The sequence below is a fragment of the Adiantum capillus-veneris genome, chromosome 19 (genome assembly GCF_014529385.1).
Source record: "Adiantum capillus-veneris isolate H3 chromosome 19, ASM1452938v2, whole genome shotgun sequence".
Classification (NCBI taxonomy): domain Eukaryota; kingdom Viridiplantae; phylum Streptophyta; class Polypodiopsida; order Polypodiales; family Pteridaceae; genus Adiantum; species Adiantum capillus-veneris.
Genome location: NC_140949.1, coordinates 63,892,585 through 63,908,187, shown reverse-complemented (window position 1 = coordinate 63,908,187; position 15,603 = coordinate 63,892,585). Strand labels below are relative to the sequence as shown.

Here is a 15,603-nt window from a genome sequence, read left to right as displayed (position 1 = left end):
TGCGAGAAATCTCGTGTAAATCAAAGGGCAAGTAGTCCTACTGATGCAGAAGATCAAAGCCTACGAATTGGTGCGATTGGCACGCAAAACAGAGCCCGAAAGAAGAAAATACAGCTTGCTGTATTTTTTTTGCAGATTTAGGGTTTTGACCCTATTTGATGCTTTTTTGTCCCAAGAGCTTCGGGGAAGCTAGAGGACAGTAATACAAGTGATTTGGAGCATTTTAGGAGCTAAAAACAGAGTATTTAGCGTGCTGAATTTCTAGGACAGGTTTGTAAAAGTGCTCTATTATGCGTGGATAATCACTTGGATATGTGGATTTTTGGTTGTGAAGGTTTCTACTACAGTCATGTTGCCAAAATTGGGTCAAAAAGAGAATTCTCCGCCCAATAAAAGTGACAGCATAAGGGTAGATCACAGGTTAATCTCCAAAGATCAAGATGAAGAGCAGAGAAAGATTGTTTTCGATGCTCAGTATGGAAATCAGTGATATTGCATAAAGGCTGAAATTGCCTGAGAGTTGGAAGATTCACAATGCGTTTCACGTGAGTCTTCTCAGACCCTATATGGGTGATGTGCCAGAAGATATGCCAGCTGAAGATCATCCGGAAGTTGAGGAACTTGACGAGATCTTGGTCTCGCAAGAGATTTTGGCACATAAAGAAAGAAAAGAAAAGGCAAGGTTGCAAGGTGCTGTTTGGTAAAGTTCAAAAGCTATTCACCTCTGGATGTCAAGTGGATGGAAAAAAGTGAACTCGCAGAGTCACTAAAAGTATGGGAACTTAAAACCTTGGTTTGCAACCTACCTTGACCCCTTGAGATTCAGAGCTACATGGATTGTCAGTGTGACAATGGCTTCTGAAAGAAATGATGTACATGTTACTTACAGTGAGCTCAAATGAAGTGTGAATGTTAGAGCTGTACAGATTGTCAGTTTGGCAATTGCTCTTATGGAATGTCCAAAAGTTTGTTTAGTGCTATAGAAGTGAGTATTTCTTATCAGTTTGTCAAGGGTACAACAATTATTTCTATTGAAGAGTACATGTGTAACTGCATTCTTAAACTGTTGGTTTGGGTATGCTCGAAACGTTACTGGATCCAACGTGTACTAAAAGACAGTGGCAAAATGTGACGCTTCCATTTTGTCATTGGAAAGTTATGGACTCAAAGCAATGGCAGAGTGTGACGCTTCCATTATGTCATTGGGACAAGGTTCACACGCAGGCAATACATGTGTCAGCTAGGTGTTGACTGTGAGCATGTATGTGTCGTACATGTGTCGACACGGTGTCCGGACACCCGAGTGCTGACTGTAAGCATGTACGACATAGGTGCAAACGAGGACGTTTGAGATTTCAAGAGAGGGATATGTCACCAGCCAGTGGCAATTCCATTTTTGTTTATTTTCTCTTTCTTTGGGGAATTTCGTCTGTTTTTCCTTTTGGAAACACCCCTTTGGAAATCTAACTGCCTTGCATTGCATAGCCAGTGTGGAACTGTTCAGAGAGAGTCTAGGCCTGAGGGCTAAAGAGCACCAAGGTTGGACAAAGACTATGTTAGCCAAAGTGGGGTCATTGGCCAGCCAAAGCGGAATCCTTTGCTACATAGGTTACATTTCAGTTCTGGGTGTGGCTGCTGTGTACAAAGAGGGTCAGATGACCTAGAAGAATGTAATGGCAGAAACTCCTAAATTTTAGGGACTGCTATTTTTGGACGGCAAAATGTCTTCGCGTCATTACGTGCAGTTTGACATGGGGATGATTTTGTTACTCTGTGGCCAAGTCAACGGAGGCTGCAGGTGAGATATTTTTAGACCCGAGGGTCTAAAGCGGGAAAATGCACAAATGAGTGACACTTGGCACTTTGAGGCCAGTTTACTACTTAAAGAGAAGGCAAAAACGTGATTTTCAGCTGTGAGCTCGTTTTTGAGTGCTGTCACAGGTGGGAGAGCTTCAATGGAGTGCTGGCTTACCCTCTATGTACAGTGAGGTGCAGGATGTCATGACATGCACACCTCTCACTGCTCTCTCTCCCCTATTCTTTATGGTTATGCCTCTCTAGTGGGCTCATCAGATTGACCAATGTACAGTTGTGTGGGTTCATGCGCGATTGCCGAGGCAAGAGCCTCCCTGAACAGGAACATGAGTAGCTAACTACTACTCCAAAGCAGGGAAACGAGAGGGTGATAACCTCTCAAGTAAACACACAAAAATCAGCATTGTTTTATTGCTGATTTTGGGACTGTTTTGTGGTTGGAATCATGCAAGAATCAAGGGGCACATAGTCCAAGGCATTGGGAACAGTGCAGGGACAGTTACAGCTGAAATTAGGTAAAAAACAGGTCCTAACCAGAAAATACAGCGGTCTGAAATTTACTGTTTTGCAGCCGTATGGAGGCCAGATGCATTGGGAACAGTGCCCAATTGTCAGAGAACACTTCTGGGAAGTGTTGGGGCTCAAAACAAGTGAAAAACCAGAAATTCCAGCGAGCTGTAATTGCTCTTTTTGAGTTGGAATCAGAGGGTTTATGCCAGTGGAAGTGAGTTCCAGCTGGGGAATTGGTTTCGCGCAAGTTTTGGGGCTGCTATGTTGCTGAAATTTGGCCAAATCAGGTAGTATCTAATGTTATACAGGTAAAGGATTCCTAGGACCTTACTTTGTAATTTACCCTCTCAAAGAATAAAGAAATACCGAAAGGGGCGCCAATTTTGGGGCCTACAGGTTGTCGGCGTTTGCTCGAGGCATTCTAGCGTCCGAGTTGTGTGTGTACTCAAGTGTTAATTCCCGTTGCACGTTCTCTTTGCAAAGTGCTCTTTGTGTGTGTCTAAAGTAAAGAATTTCGGGTGAAAGCCAACGCCTACCGCCTCACGGGCCGGTTACACATCTCTCAAAGGGTTGCCATGCCATAGAGACCTGCAGAGGACGGTTTGACTGCTTGCTTGGTTTAGGGTCACAGCGCTGACATACATCGCATACCTTTACATAGGCAATTGCATCGCGAAAAATATAGGGCCACCATAAGCCACGCTGGAGAATCTTCTGTGCAGTAATATGACTAGGGTAATGGCCACCAGTGGGACCACTGTGAGCATCCTCCAAAATATACTCGACTTCGTGAGGGGAGACACACCGCCTCAGAACACCATCTTGCCCTGATTTGTATAGCTGGCCCCCAATCAGAGTGAATGGCCTAGCCTTGAGCAACAGGCGTCTCTTCTGAAGTGGAGAAGCGTTCTCTGGGTATAGGCCAGTAGAAAGCAGATGCAAAACATCGCCGTACCATTCCGGAGTGGTATCCACCTTAAAGAGAGCTATCGAGAAAGTCGTCAGCAACCCCTGTTGCTTCTTCACCAGTGTGAACGCGAGAAAGGTGGTCGGCAAGGACATGATGTTTGCCGGGCCTGAGTGCCACTTCAAAATCAAACTCTTGAAATAAGAGTAGCCATCGCCATACTCTACCTGCAACCTGCGGCTTGTTGAGCAGATATCGCAGGGCATGGTGATCAGTAATAATTGTGAAGTGTACTCCTAATAAGTAATGCCGAAATTTTTGCAAAGCATACACAATAACTAAACCTTCCCTTTTTGTGGTGCTATAGTTGCGCTCTGCCTTGGTGAGTAGGCGACTCGCATAGTGAACAGGGCAATCCAGGTTGTTCTCCTTACTAGGCTGAGTCAGCACCGCACCCACAGCCAGTTGACTGGCATCTGTATGCACATGAAAGGTGAGAGACTAGTCGGGAGCTACTAAGATAGGCGCTTCAGTGAGGCGTTTTTTAAGGTATGCAAAAGCTTCAGCCTCTGCATTTGATCGTTGAAAGGGAACATCAGCACTGGTTAGGCGGGTTAGGGGTTGAGCTACCTGTGCATACATGCGTATAAACCTGCGATGATAACCTGTGTGGCCTACAAAGCCTTGCACCCCTTTTGGGTTGATGGGAGGTGGTAACCTTAAGATTGCCACGATCTTCTTTGGGTCAGGCGCTAAACCTTTAGCAGACACCACATGGCCTAGAAGTGTGCCCTCAGTAACCAAAAAATGACATTTGTTAGGATTTAGCTTTAGGCGTGCCTCTCTGCACCTGAGGAAGACAGCGGAGAGCTGAACGAGGTGTTCGTCTAGATTTTCCACTGGGGTTGAACATTGAGCACCTGAGAAGGTCGAAAAATCGTCCATGAAGATGCGAAGATGATCCGTAAGCAGAGGACAGAAGATGAGATATACCGCCCTATTGAAAGAAGGTGGATCATTTTCCAACCCAAAAGACATTCTAGTGTAGATAAAAATACCCAAGGGAGTCACAAAGGCCGTTTTCAGTTGGTCACCTGGATGGATTCCCAAATGATTGTACCCACTAAACCTATCCATGAAACTGTACAATACATGCCCTGCTACATCTTCGAGCACACGCTCAGTGAAAGGTGTTGGGAAACCATCTGGGATAGTTACCTTATTCAGAGCACGGTAATCTACGCGCACACGGATTTTGTTGGACTGCTTCTTAGGCGCTATCACCATGGGTGATAACCACTCAGAGTGCTCCACAGGTACAATGATCCCTGCCTCTTGCATTTTTTCTATCTCTGACTTGACCGCCTCAGCATACTTCGGGTTGAGCTTGTAAGCTCGGCCTCTTACAGGCTTAGCCCCTTCAACCAGAGGTATAGTGTGGACACCCAATTCTGGTGGGATCCCCTCCAAATCCTTGTAGGACCAAACAAAAACATCTTTAAAAGAGTGTATGAAAGAGACTACCTGATTGAGTACTGCGGGATGCTCCCATAACCAAGCTGCTAAGAGTACGTGCTGAGGGTTGTCAGGATCTCCCAGGTTGACTTCTCTGACCGGGTTAGGGGGTGTAGTAGGAGAGGGTGCTTCTGAAGATGAGAGGTGAGCTGCCTCCTGGAGCTTCGAGACATCATGTGCAGGTGTTTGATCGATTGGAAACTCCGCATACCCTTCTTGTAACCATCCAGGTGGAAGCTCCTCAAAGGGTAAATCTTCAGACCTTGACATAACAGAATGCTTTTGAAGGGGGTCCGACTTGGGAGATGCTACGGGAAGGGGGGAATCTTCGGGGAGTTCCTGCAGAGGAGATTTCTTCCCCCTTCGGTGATGTGTTATAGGTTCCCCGAGACCGAGGGCTTCCATCGGCGGGTCATTCGAAGCATGAGAATTTGGGGCTGACACACTTACTTCTTCGACTGTTGTATTGTCCGCTGTAGTACTTTGGACATCTGTGTCCTCCTGAGGAGTTGGAAGAGAGAGTGTTACTGGTGGCACAATTGAGTTTTGAATAGAGACCATGTAGCATGGCATCGATGTGGTAGCTTCTAACCACTGTAGCAGGTCCTCGTCAGACCCGTCGGGTGGGATGCGCTGGTCAGGGTCGGGGTTGGATTGTACTGACAATGAGCTGTGACGAGCCACTGGGTCCATCCCTCCTTCGAGCCGGATTGGTTGCATTTGGGAGCCAGGAGTATGTATCCACATCGCGTCGTTTTCCCAATCATGAAGTGCCTTAGTATGCCGCAACCATGGTCTACCAATCAGCAAAGGGAATCTTCCCTCCACCTGAGGAAGACTGACCACCACAAAATCCAAGCTAAATGTGAAGTCTTGTACCTTCAAAGGCACCTTCTCTACTATGCCACAGGGTAGACTGTCCTCTGGTCTGCCAATGTAACAGTGAATGGAGCAGGGCGGGTAGGCTACAGATCTAAGGCTGACATGGTAAATTCCGGCATTAGATTGATTCCAGACCCACCATCCACTATGACGCCTGAGAATTGATGCCCAAGAATAGATACTGTAAGACGTGGACTTTTATAGTCGGTGAGGGGAGCAGCTGGATATGAAATCATGTAAGACTCCAAGGGTTGCACAGGTAGGTGTCCACCACTAGGCCCTGGACCAGGGTACAAAGACTGAATTATTGAAAGGGTGTCACTTCTAAGGGTTGCATCTAGCCGGAGCATTTCATAAAGAGACACTTGCTGGAAGGTGTTCTTCAAGATTGCTTCCGCTGTGGGCCTAGCTCCTACAATCTGGGCCTCCTCGGAAACTTTGACCTGTTGCAAGTCAGCCACTGTTGCCAGGAAGGCTCCATCAATGTCCGAAAGCATAGAGATTGGCCTATTCTTTTCACCACTTACGGGTTCTACATTTTGAACAGGTTGCGGAAAGGTTGGACAGGATGGTCCCGTTGGCAAACTTAAACCCAGGGCTGCTCTTTGTGCTCAAGTGAGTACGCCAGTAGGCTTTGCTGCTTGTTGTGGCCGAACTGTATGTGTAGCAGGTGCTGGCTGAGGGGTGGTGTTCACTGTGATTAGATTGATTTTCGGGAATGTAAACTCTTGTTGGTTTTGATTCGGGCCTGAAGATGAGGATGCCCTTTGTTTGGGACAATCTTTACTGTAGTGGTCCTTAGACTCCGAACAATGTCTGCAAGGAGGAGACCCTTCAGGTAAAGGACACTTACTTTGGTAATGCCCATATTCACCGCATCTGTAGCATAAGATTGGCCGATTGGACGGACAAAATGGGGGACGAGGTGGTCGCTGCTCTTGTTGTTGCATGGCGTTGGAGGCTGAGGTGTAGAAGCTTTGGGGAACTAAGGGAGTACTAGCATGAAAAAAACTGGGGGGTGCAAAGTTGTTGTGCATACCTTGCTGCATTGGGGGTGTTGTCAGCAGAGGGGGCAACGGGTTTTGATGGCCATAGGGTGAGACCATGTTGGATGCAGGTGCTAGCCCTTGTTGGAGAGAGGAACCCAGACTTTGCTGTATTTGCCGCAATCCTTTGATATAGTAACAATCCTTATCTTCGTGCCCAGATTTTTCGCAGAAGTGGCAATAAGTCCGAAGGGGACAGTCCTGTGGAGGATGTCCAGGAGAGCGACAAGAGCTGCACCATACCATAGCTTTAGTCTCCCGTTGAGATCGAAGCTCTTCTAGTTCTCTCTTGATTTGATCCAAAGCCTCAAGGTGCGATGGTTTCTCTTGTCTCAGAGAGATTGATTTCTCTTCTTGGAGAGCGCGTTGTAGCTTGAGGGCTTCAAGTTCCCTGCGCAAGGAAGTCAATGGATCAGCAGGACTACCTTCCGAGAACACAGAGGGAGTATCTCTGTGAGGAGAGTTGTTGAACAACTTCCTAGCCCCCTCTATCCTAGTAGCAGCTGCGATGAATTCCTCCAGCGTGGCGCCGGGTCGGAGGCTCTCTTGGAGTTTTTGCTGAGAGGTTTTGGGGAGCGCCTTCTCCACCCACTTCTTAACCATGAATTCACCGGGTTGCTGGGGAAGCTTGGCAACCAGAGACTTGGTTTTGGTCATAAGCTTTGCAAAAGTCTCCTCTGGCTGGAGCACCATGTTGGCCAACTCATCCAACACTTTCTCTTGGTAGTCACCCGGCGTGAAAGCTGCACAAAACTGTTGCCTTAAGTCTGCCCAAGTTGCAAAATGATTCTCTGCAAACTGGCTGTACCATTTGTCTGCTAAGCCGTCCAAGGTGGATGGAAAAAGTACCAGATATGCATCTTCTCTGTTAACACCACGGCCTCTACAGAGAGATACGAACCTCCGTGCATGGTCGTCAGCATCTTCCGAAGAGAGTCCTTTGAAGGTGGGAAACTTGATGTTTACGTTGGCCAACACACTAGCCAACGCCTCCATGGCCCCTTGTTGAGCCTGTTACTCAATAGCCTGTTGTAGTAGAATAGGAGAGAGCTTTGCTGGAGAAGGTGATCTGGAAGATGTGGAGCAGGATGAAGGAATGGGGGATGTTGTATGTGGAGGTATGGGTGATGAGGTTAATGGACTTCTACTAGATACCACAGGTCGCTTTAGAGGGCTTAGTAGTGCGCTTTGACGCTCAACTGACCGCCTTGTATGTGTCATGCAGTGACCACCAATCCAACCAAGCTTTGGGCAAGAAGACTCTAACTATGGGCTGAACAACACATGTCTAAAACAGGATAAGTGAGGATAGTGACTAGACCACCTGGTCCAGGACCAGTGACTAGACCACCTAGCTGGCAGGACGAGGAGGACTGGACAGGGCGAGCACTAGACCAGGACATTGGACCAAGGACGAGGACTAGGACTGGTTGAACCAAGGCGAGAGAGGACCAGACCAGCAGACACAGTGCAAGCAAGTGTGCGGAGCTAGGTAACAACCAATTATCTTCACGATTTGTATCTCCACAAGAGTGAGACTTCCTTTGAGGTCCCACCGTGATCGCCAAAATGAGAGCACTTGTAGCGCGGATAATGTGTCGTACTCTCTACAGTGGGTGGTCCTCAGTGCAACGTGCGTGACAATCTCACTCAAACAGACCGAATCTCACTCAAACAGGCTGAACAGAAAGGAAACAATAGACATCAACAGAGCTCACAAAGACGCATCAGCAGACCAGAACATATGACTTGACTATCTCAAAGACTGATACAGACTCTAGCGTGGCAGCGCACTCAGCTCCAGCCCAGGACTCACAGGTACAATGGGGTGTCGAGGCTCAGATGTGCAGGGATGGTGAAGACGTGCTCTGTGTACGGACTCACTCACTCTAGACGACTACATACCAGATAAAACCACTGGCCCAACACGACTACTCATATGTACCAATCATGAAGAGCCACCAACGGCTCATAAAGAACATCATCTAAGTCTATCCCCACTGGGTGGCGGTGGTGACCTGGCCACGATGTCCACTAGACCACCGTATCCTTGCCACGTCTCTGCCCAGCGAGTCCGTCTAGTGTGAACCGACCAGATCAAAGACCAACTGACCAAAGACCAGCTGTAAACTAAGTGTCCTGTGAAAGTGACACTGTAGCCTGCTAGAGTTCCTTTTAGTTCTTATGGAAGGGAGAGCCTTCCGTTCTTAATGAAGAGTGCTATGATCACGACAAAGTGGATGGACACTGTGCGTGCAAGTGTATGAGACTGAGAGATAGACAGAGAAGAGAATACGACACCAAAGACTGTTGTAAAACCCTTCTCCGAAGGCCCCACTCTCGTCGGCGAGAGTGGTCTACTTATGATTGCACAATCTGGTACAAAGTGAATGCTTGTGACTGATGCAAGTCTAGGTTATGTCGACGATGACGACAGGGATGGCGACACCGACCTAAGGACTGAAATCTGCAATCTTTTATCTGCTGTCCAAAAACGCTATGGGCTGAAATCTGCTGTTGCCGAAAACGCTATGGAAAACGCTGATTTTGCTGGTCTTTAGGGCTGAAAATCTGCATCTACTGTAGGGCTGAAAACTGATGTTCTTTGGGCTGAGCCTGCTACTCTTTTAGGGCTGAACTGCAGGTTCTTTATTGCTGAAAAACGCTGCATGTTGAGGTTGTATCTGCTGAAAACGCTAGGCCAGAACTTGATGGCGATGAGGCTTTTTACTAATGCTAGGGCTGAGACTTCTTGCGGTGAAGATCTGATGCAAAACGCTAGGGCAAGGACTGGGTGGCGATGATGCTTGATGGAAAACGCCAAGGTTGAAGTCTAGCGATGGCTTCTTGAGGAAAACGCTGGGAGACTCTGCTTGGGGGTAGAATCGCCTAGAGTTAGGAGTGTTGCTTGAGAAGTTGCCTGTTGAGCGGTGGAGCTCCTGCTGCCTCTTCTGCCATTTAGTGCTAGTCTAGGTTTGCTTATATACAAACTTACTCAATTTGCCCTACCTACTTTCCAACAAAAGTCACTTAAAAATAATAAGTAAAAAATGTCAAAAATAGACTAAATGCATTGGAAAATTCCCTTGAAGGATACTGATGGGAATGCTTATGATCATGCTGTGTGCAACCAGAGGATATGCATCTACACTAAGTGACTGGGCATGCACGGTCTACGAATAGACTCACAAAAGTGCCAGATCACTTCTAATCTAGAGTGATTGGACTGATTGAACCCTGATCATGCTATAGCTTGTCCACGGACACATAGGGTTCGATGTGTCATGTGACACAGTCTTTTAGGAAGACTAGTATTTTTCTAGTCACTGTACATGGAATGGGTATGTTCATGATTTTGTGTTGGAAGTGATTTCATGACTTTTTCTCCTCGGAGATTCTTGAAGAAGGTAGATCCACGACCGTAGCTGAAGGTGGAGCATTGAAGCCGAAACGGATGACTTTCAGTCAGGGTTGATGTATACGTACGTACGGATCCGATCCGTACCGTACGGCCGTACTGTACAGATCAATCCGTGCGTGAGTATTTTTTTTTTCCTGGTTTTCGAGAATTCGCCAGCCGACGAGTGTATTTTTTTAGGGCGCCTATATGATGGGCCTGGCCATTTGATGTTTGGCTAATATTAAAGTCCCAAAGATTACAGATTACAGAGAGCGAAAAACACACGATTCCAGAGAGCGAAAAACAGAGAGCAGGAAAACGCAGAGCAACGCAGGAGTAAGCTGCAACACGCAAGGTAAAGACTGAGCACCCCTCTCTCTCTTTCTCTCTCGCTCTCTCCCTCCCTATTCTCTCTCTCCGCGTCACGCGAGACCTTTATGCTTATTTTTTTTCATATGTATTGCGCACTTGCAATGTGCAGACAGAAATCTTAGGAGCCAACATGCCTAAGCCATGCAACCCGTATTGGAAGGAGCACACCAATGTCATCCGCATCATCAACACGCCAGGGCAAGCTGGGAGTGGTACGCGATGATGGCAATGCAAGTACTGTAACTTTCAGCTCACCAGTACCATTTCTCGTGTGGTTAAGCACTTGACAAGCATTGGCACAACCAATAACTGTGGAGGGTGCAAGGAAGTACCAAAGGACATTAAGGATAAGTTGATTGCTGAATGTTTTCCAGCAATGTTTGCAGCGGAAAAGGTGAAAGGTAGTCAGAAGACACAGGATGCTCTCCATGATGCTCTTGTGGGAGACTTGGGTGGTTCCTCTTCACAGGTTCAGGAGGAGCAGCTCTCTGGCAATAGAAAGAGGGCTCGTACCATTCATGTCGATGTGCAGGATGATGAAGAGATGCATGCACCGAGGCAGAGTCAGACTACCTTGCCTTCTCGAGTGGCCTCTCTTTCTTGGGTAAAGGAGCGCCAGAAAGTGGTTGAAATGGAGATTGCTCGCACTCTCATTGAGTGCAACATCTCCTTTCATGTCTTGAGGACTGAGCAGTGGAAGAGGATGGTCAGAGCCATAGCCCAGGTTGGACACACAGAATCTTGGTCGGGATTGGAATACACTAAGATGTGGACTACTATGCTTGATGAGCAGAAAGCATTGATAGATAAGGCATTGGTACCAGTGAAGGCAGGTTGGGGACAGTTTGGGTGCACCATCATTTCAGATGGCTGGAGTGACATTCGTAGGGGACACATCATTAATATTCTTGTGTCGTCTTGCCTTGGCACATACTTCTTGCGTGCTGTTGATGCAGGAAAGGCTGGAGAGCGGATTACAGGTGAGTTTATCTATAAGCACATCCGGCAGGCTATACTTGAGGTTGGCCCAGAGAATGTGGTGCAGGTTGTTACTGACAATGCCTCCAATTGCAAGGCTATGGGTGAGATGATTGAGGCCGAGTTTAACAACATTGTCTGGACTCCATGTGCAGCTCATTGTCTTGACTTGTTGATGGAGGACATAGGGAAGTTAACATGGGTGTCGCCTATTGTTTCTGATGCCACAAAAATGACTATGTTTTTCCGCAAAAAGCACCAGGCATTGGCTATCTTTAGGAGTCACAGTACACTTGAGATGGTGCGGCCCTCAAAGACTAGATTTGCATATATGTATCTTGTGTTGCAGAGACTCTATGCATTGAGGGATCCACTTCTACAGACAGTAGTGGACCCGAAGTGGAGAGATATGCGTCACGCGCAGGAGTCGTCCACTAGATACATACAGCGGCGGGTGCTTGATGAGTCCTTCTGGATGGAGGTGCAGGGTTTGATCGCAGCATTGCAACCAGTTTATGTGTTGCTACGCGTCACAGACATGGAGGGCTCCACCATGGGCCTAGTCTATCATCTCTTCCATGAGATGAAGACACACATCAGAGGCTGTAGATCATTGGCGCTGGATCGGTATGTACTTACTACTATGTACATTGTACTTGTTTTCGTAATGATTAATGATTAATCTATATAGTGTAATACTATAATGTATTGCACCTTGTTGATTCCATAGTGTCAAGACTCAAAATTCAGCCTATTAACTAATGTTCATTGTTGAGTTACAGCCGAGAAGAGATCTTGGCTATTGTAGATAAGCGATGGACATTTATGAGTAGGCCCATTCATGCGATGGCTGCATTGCTTCATTCTTTCTACAAGAAGCCAGAACTCTTTAATGAGAGGAGTCTGCTAAAAGGCAAGGATGAGTACATTGGTAGAATGTTTGAGGAAGATGATCAGCTGGACATTGATGCAGAGATCGCTAGCTATGAGAATAATTTAGGGCCATCATTTAATAGAGCTGTGGTGTTGAGGCCAGAGGCAACGAAATTCTCTCTTACATGGTGGCAGAGTTATGGAAGACAAGGTCTTCCGAAGCTCACTCGTATCGCTTTACGTCTCCTCTCACAGGTAAAGTTTTCTACCGTGATTCGTTACATTTTGCGTACATGGTTCATTGTGCATTGTCTATGACCATGTCCATTGTAATTTGTCACCATTGACACATGCCACATGCAGGATTGCTCTGCTGGTGCATGCGAGCGCAATTGGAGCGCTTATTCGCTTATTCACACGAAGATCCGCAATCGACTCAGCACTACACAACTAGAGAGATTGGTCTATTGCCGAGCAAATATGAAGCTTGTGCGAGATTACCACGCTTTGGGGACACCCAAGCAGGTTTGAAAGTTGAAACTTTGGGCTAGCATAACGCGTTTGTATACGCGAATATTCGTAATTACTACTTTCTACGTTGTTAATAATACGAATTGTATTTTGTTATTTAACAGGCAGATCCATCAAAATTGCACTTGGTATCAGAGGAGAGTGTAGAGGAGACTGAGCAGCAGCAGCAGCAGCTTGTGAGGAACGAGCAGGAGGAGATTATTCGCATGCTACACAGAGAGCTGGAGAGTGTGGATTGACGTGTGACGAGGTCACGTGCACGAGTTCTCAGTCTTCCGTTAGTCGGGCGAGATGCAGATCCAGAGATTGTACGACGAGAGACCATTCGGCGAGGAAAGCTTCCTGTCCGTACTCCTCGGAGACGGGCAAATGAGGCTGTTTCTCTCATTCAGCCTAGGGAGGATGATGATCCAGGACAGCAGAGTATGATGGCAGAGCCAGAGTATGATGAAGAGGGCAACGTCCTGACAGATGGGGACTTGCTCTCTTCAGCAGAGTCATCATCCTCATCTGATGAGGATTCCAGACAGTTTGTTATTGCTTAGTCTTTGTTACTTTTGAGTCTTGACATCAGACATTTGTTACTTGTATGCTCTAGTATGAGCCTTTTTTGTTGACACAGTTTTGTATGTGGACCATGATCCATCTTTTCTCGCAGTATGCCATATGTACAATGTGCTTTTAGTATTGCCGCTTGTGGCTCAATGCTCGGATTTATAATTTGTGTCAAGTATGATGTATCTGATGTGTGTTTTGAAATTAGTACATGCAAAGTGGTTTGTTTTGGTTCTTGAATGTTTGAGGTCTCTTAAATGTAGAAAAGTGTTGAATGTCCTATTTTTTACCAATGGTACGTATTTTTACGTACATAAAAAATTTTCCTGTACGAAACAACGTACAGTACGTACATATACAGAACGTACAGTACGGACACATCAACCTTGCTTTCAGTCGCTTTCGACGGCGGCCCAAAGAAGCAAGCATTGCAGACCTTCATGAAGTTCAAGTATCGCACGACCCACGCATCAGAGTGGGCCAGCGAAGAGTCCTTCCTAGGATTGCAGACATTGTTGGCGCTCTCCGTCGACCCCATACAGTTCGGTACCAGTACCTCACTTTGAAAAGGAGGGGATGTCGCGTACACATCTAACCCTATGTGCAGGTCTAGGGTTCAGGTCAGCTTGGGAAGTGTTCTTGCACCTTTGTGAGCCCGTGCGCAGGCCGTGCATGTCTAGGCACTTAGAGTAGTTGCATATCCTCTGGTTGCACACAACATGATCATCAACATGACAGTCAGTATCCATCATGAGCATTTTACAGTGCACAGAACCCATTTTTCCTATTTTATCCATTTTCACTTTATTATTAATAAGTTACTTTGTTGGGAAACTGGGTAGGGCAAATTTGCTAAGTTCTATAAAAGAAACCTAGCGCTAGCACTCTCTAGCAGAAGAGGCAACAGAAGTTCCAGCAACTGGTAGTGCACCTTCTCAGCAAGACCGCCAGGTGGCCTAGCGTTTCCAGCCAACAATAGAACAGATAGCGTTTTTGGCTACAGTTTCAGCCTAGCATTTTCAGTAGTACCAGATCAGCCCTGGCGTTAGCAGATAGTAGATCAAGACCAACGTTTTTGCAGATCAGGCATGGCGTTTTCTAGATTGCAGACCTTACTAGCGTTTTGCAGTTTTCCGATGTCAGACAGCCATTGCATCAGCGTTTTTCAGTTTTCAGCACTTAGACACAGCAGATCCCGTCCCAAGGCGTCCCTAGCCTCACAGCTCTCACCTACCCGCAGCAGATCCTCGCCGTACCGTCAGACCAGCTAGCGTTTTCAGTTTCAGCCCTCTGTCTGCAGATTTCAGCATTTGCATTTTCAGCGCATCGTCGTCGCGTCGTCGCCATCGCCGTCCTCGTCGACACAGTGTCAGTATTGAACAGAAAGTCAACATTTGCAGGCGTTTTGAGATTTCAGTCCGTCGTTGTTGTGGTCATCATTGTCGTCAACATTGTCGGCAAGTCCATTGCATCTAGACCATTGTACCAGATTTGTGCAATCAGCAGCATAGACCTCTCTCGCCATAGAGAGGGGGGCCTTTGGAGGAGGGTTTGACAACCATCTGGTGTTGTATTCCTCTCTCTCTCTCTCTCTCTCTCTCACTCAGTCTCAGCACCTTCATTCACAGTGTCATTCACTTTGTTTGTGATCATTGCACTCTCTCACTAAAGGAACGGAAGGCTCTCCTTTTTGTAAGTAAAAGGAACCCTTGAGCACAATTCGGAGTACTTATCTTGAGCAAAGTTCAACATTCACTTCCGCTGCACCTTACGCCATCTTATTCATACGCTTGTTTTGATCTATTTTGCACTGCATCTGGTTAGTGTTCTACTTATCATACTATCCAAACACCGATAATTTTCCAGATGGCACATTGCACCGGAAAATTACACATTCATAACTAATTGGTACCAATAAATTCATATATTCATTTTGTGTGCACAAAGATCATTTTCATATATCTGTAGCCGTAGCTAAAATATTACATACGCCCTCCCTTGCATGCTCAAGATGCGCGACCATGTGTGCGTCCTGCCATGCTTGATACCCATTAATGGCATTACCCGACAAATATCTGTAGGGTCTCAACACTTTACTGTTATTGTTCTTCTTGTTGGTCGCAAAGTAAGCATTAAATTGATGATAAGAATAAATCATAGAAGCCATGATACTTACTGAAAGTCAACTTCCTAGTTACTCGGTGGTTGGAGTCGTCGTC

At 46.6% G+C, this 15,603-nt stretch overlaps 2 protein-coding genes across 3 annotated transcripts in view; both read left to right on the top strand.

The window, feature by feature from the left end:
- Positions 1-15,603, top strand: part of LOC147434152 (uncharacterized) — a 61,070-nt gene that overhangs the window by 33,854 nt on the left and 11,613 nt on the right. The gene's annotated exons all lie outside the window — the stretch shown is intronic.
- On the top strand, positions 12,184-13,247 carry LOC147434153 (uncharacterized). Its single transcript, XM_086489897.1, has 3 exons — positions 12,184-12,553; positions 12,662-12,823; positions 12,934-13,247. The coding sequence occupies exons 1-3, from the start codon at positions 12,251-12,253 to the stop codon at positions 13,066-13,068; spliced, it is 600 nt and encodes a 199-aa protein (XP_086346023.1). The 5' UTR covers positions 12,184-12,250; the 3' UTR covers positions 13,069-13,247.

What these genes read in the sequence shown, in the direction of transcription:
- LOC147434153 (XM_086489897.1), top strand. Translation starts at nt 12,251, where the DNA reads ATGAGTAGGCCCATTCATGCGATGGCTGCATTGCTTCATTCTTTCTAC. An exon ending in CTTTACGTCTCCTCTCACAG is followed by an intron (nt 12,554 to 12,661) that starts GTAAAGTTTTCT and finishes TGCCACATGCAG; the next exon opens with GATTGCTCTGCTGGTGCATG. An exon ending in CTTTGGGGACACCCAAGCAG is followed by an intron (nt 12,824 to 12,933) that starts GTTTGAAAGTTG and finishes GTTATTTAACAG; the next exon opens with GCAGATCCATCAAAATTGCA.